Genomic DNA, 6906 nt, shown 5'->3' with positions numbered 1-6906 from the left:
GCACCTAATATACTACTCATCCGTACATATCAGGACATCGGGACATAAGAACAATCAGTGATGAAACCTAAATCTAACATGTCATGGAGACCTGAGTCCAATACATCATGGAGAACCAAATCGATTCCGTCTGGATACGGGAGGCCGAGACGGATGTGCCTCGCGTGCGAGGTCCGGCAAGCAGCAATGCCACCGCAGCGGAGGAGGGAGCAGGGCCATGGACAGCGACCTCCGGTCGCCGGGAGGCCGAGACAGATGGGCGCGGCGGGGGAGGGCTCGTGTCCGTGGCCGACGAGCGCCGACCGCCGGCTGACGGGTGACCGAAGTAGACGGGCGCACGTACCTGTGGCGGCGGCCTGTTGGGTTCCGTCGTCGGGATCTGGACGGAGCATGCCGGAGTACTCGAGCAGCGCGGTGAGCGCCGCCTGATGAAGCTGGACGCCGAGAAGTGCACGCAGTACCTCCTGGACGGCACGGGCAGCCGGCTATTCGCCTCGTCGTCCGGCCTGGGTGGCCGCGGCGGCGGTCTGAGTGATGGCCGCGGGGTCCGCACGCGTTGGCGGAGCCTCGGAGGCTGCAGGCGTCGCTGGGGCGGGGGCACGATCTTGCGTCGGGGTGTCGCAGCTCGAGCACTCCTTGCCTGCGGTCGCCGTCGCTGCGAGTGGGAGCGCCGCCGCCGTAGCTACGAGTGAGGTCGTCGTCGCTACTACGGAAATTTTTTCCCCGCTCGTGTGTGATTTCGGGGAGGGGTTGCGGCCTTGCGAGGAAGGGGAGCGGAGACGCATGCGACGCCTTACGGGGATTACGGGGAAGGGGAGCGGAGACAGCTCTGGGGTGGGAGATCCAAAGAATATCGGCCGTCGGATGTGGTTGAGTAAGGAGAGAGAATGAGTGAGAGTTAATTTGGTGCATACGTTTTTAATGTCATCTTTTTCCGTGTGCGTTTTGTGGGGTGGACGTAGTTTAGGTCATGACTGTAGAGGTGGGATTTGTTTGGTGGCTGTAGGATAATTTGAAGTGGTGTATTATAGGGGTAGAGATGATTTTTCCTTTCGGATCTATCCTGTATTTATATTGCAGAAATGAGACATGAAGTTAGGCAAAGTCATCCCTATTAGGTGCAACTGTATCCTGGCCGCAAACGGATTGTAGCTTGTATGCATAGATCATTTCTCTTGGCTGATAACAGAGCACAAAAATAATGGAATAATCAGATGATTATATATTGCATCTAACAGTTCCTGTCTTTATGCCTGAATCTGAAACTTCAGTTTGGAATCTGTAATTTGGTGAATTGTTTCATTTAGCTATAATACTTCTTGTATGGTTCTAAACTATGTCCATTTGCCTGCAGCTCCAAGAACCATACAGTAGACAGGTGACAACAAATAAGCTTGGTCGTTGTCTCCATCGACGGAATCGACGGAAGACATCTGAGCTACCAGGGAGACAATGTTGAAGGCTGAAATAGTTGCTAGGAATTATCAAAAAAATCGTCAAATGTTTAGTGTAGTTTTGACGTGTGTTCTTGAGACATGTGCATTTGTATGTCTGTGATGTGATTCCCTGTTATTCTACTCTGAAGTCATCCATCATGCCACAAGAACTAATGGTTCGTGATGTCAGGAAAGCTGTTCTAATTGTTCAATTGCAACCTTGTAATTTTTCTTTTACATGAAAAAAATTGGTGCTTTACTCAGCTTCCTACCACTTTGGTTGTTTCTTGGGAAAAAAATATAGTTGTTTGGTTGTCGTCGTGTGCATCTCTGAAATGCTGCCGTTGCGTTAGCACGGGCATTATACTAGTTATCTAAAAAAATGTCACCATCAGAGAATCGGTGAGATCCAAATCAATGGAAGCGACCACGTCGCCGTTCCTTAGAGAGCAAGTAAATATTATCGATGTCATCCTGATCCTCTCGGTCCATATCGTATACCAAGTAATTCAGCATCGAAACCTTCGTTACGCGTCCCCTTAATAAGTACCGTACAAATACAAGTACATTGTACTGCAAGCCGTACCCAAAAATTATAACTACTCAGAATCGTCCATCCCTGCTCTGCAGTCACAACGACAACGATGCCCTCGAGATCCGGCGGAGCAGGCAGGTACCGTAACCCCGGCAGCCATGCTGCCGCCTTCTCCCCCTCACAGACCTCCGTGACCTTGATCACCGTCTTATTCTTCGTCGTCTTGGCTCTGAGGGTGTTCTTGGTCCTCCGCCGCAGCAAGGCCAAGGCAGCGTGTGTGGTGGTCCGAGACCCAGCGCAGTTGGGGACTGTACGTTGACGTTGCTAACTACTGTATTTACTGTATAACAAGGGGACACCGTATTCTCCCACATCTCCAAACGTGACGTGTGTATCATCTGTGCTACGAGTAATCATGGCCACTGCAGGGCCGTGCCGTCAGCCCAGTACGAAGCTCTAAGTGAAAGTACCAAATATAGCCAAAATAATGTATATACTGCAGAGCAAATGCGGGTGGTAACATACATAATTCATTGTTATTAACTGCAGCGTCAGCTTTATGTTGGACAATCTGGTTAACAAGAAACGGAGTAGTTTTTGACAAATGCAGACCGAAAACTTTTTTGCAGGTGCTATTCAGAGGAACCCATTGGCTATGGCAATGGGCAAGGCTGCAGCGGCGTAATGATCTACGGGATCAACTGATTCTTATTGGGCAGCATCTGGAGATATCAGCATTGTACTTCTTTAATTCCAATGGAGGGTTATCGACTAGGTTTATTGGTCTTCATTAGTCAGAACTTTACTTCCCGCTTTGTTGTTCTAGTGTCTACTTGTAAGCTTGTGATCCCTGTGGGTTGTGTGTTGGTCGCAGTACCGAACTTTGTAATAATTGGCCTGATTCTACCCTGAAGTAGATGAAATTAAGATTCTAATTTCTAATTCATCGTGTGCAACTGCTATTAGTAAAAAACCCTCCATGACTCTTATGCTCTAGACATTGGGGCACACAGAGACTGAGAGAGAGAGACCAAAGTTTGGAGGAATAATTTTTCTCTTTAATATTAGGTATAGATATAGATAGACAAGGTGGGAGGTCTATCCCTAGGATAGAGTCCAAATACATCATGAAAACTAACCCGAATCAAACATGAAAATTGAGTCCTTCTCAGACTCGCTTTAGATAGCTGCGCGGGACATGTCCAACATCATGCCTCTGGTTTTGCGGTCGGCAAAGCCTTTGCCGACTGGGTTTATGCCTTTGCCGACCGGGGCAAGCAGTCGGCAAAGAGGCGTTTTCCTGTAGTGCAATTGATTGTTCACCGGATTTAAAACAAAGGTATGTTGCATTAGTTTACCCTAAATCAAACATTTCTATCTTTGACCATCAATTTTTGAAGAAAAAATGCATATAGTTTCAAAAGTATTATGTTGTTAATATATACAATTTTTTAAATTGATGATCAAAGATAAAAATGTTTGTCTTACGATATATCTAATATGGCATGTAATTCAATAGGGGCCGGGGAAGAAGTATATAATATGCCGCACTGCACATTACAGGGCGTAGTCACAGAAGCCGTTGCTGCACTTCTTGTTGCAGCGGTTCCCGCATGTGCCACAGTTGTCCTCGTCCGACAGCAGATCGACGCAGCGGCCGCCGCAGCACGTGCTACGATCGTGCTTGCAGAGCTTGTTGCAGCGGCCGCAGTGGTCGGCGCTGGCTGCCGTGTCCACGCACTGCCCGCCGCAGCACGTCGTGCCCGGGCTTCCCGGAGCGAAGCACACGGCGGCCGACTTCTTGGAGCAAGCGCCGTACGATGGTGTCAGCGGCGGCGAGTTGTAGACCGCGCTATTGGCAAGCAGGAACCGGCTCCTCCTGGCAGCTTGTTGGCGACCTGCCGGGATGGTCGTGGTTGCGCCAGCATCGGAGACCGTGCCAGCTGCTGCGGTGGCGAGGAATGTGAGCAGGACGATGACCGTGACGGTGAGTTTCGCCATGGAAGAGACGACGACTTCTATACTTTGCTTGTCGCCGGTGAGTGACGACGGTGAGTTGTGTGTTGGGAATGTCTTAGAAGAGGCGCATATATAGAAGTGAAAGTGATTGTTGACTTTTGATGAGATTTGGAGTTCACTTCACAGCAAGAGTTGACTTGTGATGATGAAATCTGGGGTTGACTTCTCATGAGATTTGCTGCGGTTGGGTGCAATTATATTCTCATGATGAAATTACGGCCCGCCCTCACATGCATGCATGCCATATGCTTCAAATCAAGGGTATGCATGCATGTATAGAGAGAAAACAGAACAAAATGTGAAGCTCCAGCGTACGTGGAATGCATCGAGTGATGCCTTCCATTTGACACCCACAAATCACGACAGGAGATAGCTTAGTTACCTGCTTCAAAGTGCATGCATGTGTGTTTACACCAAAATTTGGGAGAAGAGCGTGGGAACTCGCAGGCTTCCAGAATTATATCAATTAAGGAGTCTATAGAATAAAGATTGATATCTGCTGGATCGAATGCGACACTGGATCGATTCTCTCCGAATGACGTCAGCAGATAACGAAGACAGGACATGATTGGCGCCAAGAAGATACATTTCGGACTCTACAAAAGGGTAAAGATTAGAGTCCAAGTTATCTTAAAATAGGAATATTTCCTTCATACCAAAAATTGTGATAAGTCGTGCTTAGACAGGAGTCATGCGCAGGTCCGGGTATAAATATCAAGCCCCGACTATTGTAAAAACAACAATCAATCAAATACAACTTAATTACTTTTTTCGGCTCCGGCCACCCCTTAGGAGTAGGAGTAGAGTAGATCTCGGCGAGTTCTTCAGCGAGTACGGCTGCATCGATCCGGTCGACCTCCACTGCTTGTCTGTAAGTACCGTCATGATTTATACCTCTGTTCGTATGGCTGCATCGATCCGGTCGACCCCCACTGCGACTCTGGTATAGGCTAGTTATCGTCTCTTGTCTAATTCAAGTATGGCCTGTGTGATTCTGCCTCACACCCCACTGTTCGAATTAGATCAAGGTCAAGTTATCGGCTCTACCATAGTACGGTAGTCTTTGGTAGATTCATTAAGTTACCGATATTGCTTATTGCTTTCATCGTTTATCCAATTACAGCAATATCACTCTGCCCGATTGAGATTGATCTAGATCAGCTTTATATCTTGTTTAACTCATCATTTGCTGATTTAAAGTTGATCTAATCTACACCTTAAACGATGAATTATGCTTTTATCGGCTGTTTTATATCAATCTTAATCGTGCATAGCGTGTGGTTAAGGCATGTCCGATCTCGAGTAGATCTATTGGTTAATGAAAACCGTTCCATGACCCGTCATCATGGCCTGTGGGATTCTGCCTCTCACTCCACTGTTGGCACCATGGAGTGGGGATCGTTAGTTGGTAGACCCGTTCCTGAGGAGGCATGACCTTAACTGTGCGCTATGCCTAAATCGGCTGTTTAGCCGATATCGAGTGCTTTCACGAACAGTTCACATTACGAGATCATCGAAGTAGAGATAAGTTGAAAGATATGTTAGCCCCATGATCTTATTATTGTATTATTGTAACACCCAAGGTGTTTGGCTCCCACAAAATTGCATTTCATTTCATAAACATGTGCATCATCTATCTCATCATGCCATAGTTACTGAAACATGCATATGCAACATTCTCAATTGTGTTTGTTTCATACTTGATTGCTTGTGAATGGTAGTGGTGCAACATGTGAATGCAACATGAGTTTCTCATACCTTGAAACATGGCAACATGGTAGTGTAATATGACAAGTTTAACATTTCAACAAAGTCATGAAACATGTGAAACATGGATTTGCAACATTAGAGTAAAATTGAGTGTTTTGTTGCTTCATCACATGTGATACTTAGAAGTTGGTGTAGCACTTGTATAGAGTGGTTAATTATGGTCTAATACACCTTAACTACACTTAGGGTAATTGATGGGACATTGTTCATGTGGACCAAAATGACTAAATTGCCCTCTAGGTGGAGGTTTGACTTAGAAGGACCATAGAGTGACTCTATTTGACTGATTAAAAAGTCCAACCTAGAGATCTTGCATGGTTATGCACCCTTTACCAAAGTTGTAGCCAATTTATCAAGGAACAAAAGTCTCAATATGACCATCTCATGAAAATGGCTAAAACATACTCAAACTGGGCCCACAAGTCATGTTTCCCTGCTGATTTCATACTTAAAATTTTTTCTAAGTCATAGATGCCATTCCAGTTGGATCGAGCCAACTTTGGCTTGGTACAACTCATGGTCTAGGGAGAATTAGCTGTTGATTTCTAAATCAAAGTTGTAGCCCTACCATAGCTCTACAACTTTTGTATACATTACTTCTACTAACTCGTCACGGTTTATGAGATCCAATGCTGTCAACTTCGCCTGTCAGTCGACGCCATGGAGCACTGAATCGAAGTTTCAGAAAACCTTCAGTCTTCGCCGTGGCCGACCGGTTCAGGGGCTGATCACCGTGTGGCGTGCATGCTCTGCTAGCGTATCCACGTCGTGCGTCCGTGCTCCCAGATGAAAGCCAGCGCCTCGCTCACCCGCTCTTCATCGCGCCATTTCCTCTCGGCCATCTTCTTCCACGTGAGCACGGCGACCGGGAAGCCGTGGCCGCCGCCGAGCCAAATCCACCTGAAACTGAGCGCCATTGTCCGATTCCTCTGAACCATAGCACCACCGTGAGCTCCTCCACATCCTTGACCCCACCGTCATCTCATTTTTGCCTCAGGTAGAGCTCACCGCGAAGGCGGCTCCATCGGGTCGCCATGACCGCCGCCGGCCGAGCTCGCACGTGGCTGTGCCGCTCGGGCCTCTTACCATCCCCTCTTTCCCTTGCTCTGGGTCCTGTGTGTGATGCTGATGCTCGTAGGGTCGACC

At 47.4% G+C, this 6906-nt stretch overlaps 1 protein-coding gene across 1 annotated transcript; it reads right to left on the bottom strand.

The window, feature by feature from the left end:
- Positions 1 to 3528: 3528 nt before the first annotated feature.
- Positions 3529 to 3972, bottom strand: LOC136483168 (protein STIG1-like). The gene has a single exon (XM_066480249.1). It carries the CDS (start codon positions 3970 to 3972, stop codon positions 3529 to 3531), a length of 444 nt encoding a protein of 147 aa, XP_066336346.1.
- Between the last annotated feature and the right edge of the window lie 2934 nt (positions 3973 to 6906).

This window comes from Miscanthus floridulus, chromosome 9 (assembly GCF_019320115.1).
Source record: "Miscanthus floridulus cultivar M001 chromosome 9, ASM1932011v1, whole genome shotgun sequence".
Lineage (NCBI taxonomy): Eukaryota > Viridiplantae > Streptophyta > Magnoliopsida > Poales > Poaceae > Miscanthus > Miscanthus floridulus.
The sequence above is the reverse complement of the archived record's forward strand: the minus strand, read 5'-3'. Positions and strand labels throughout refer to the sequence as shown.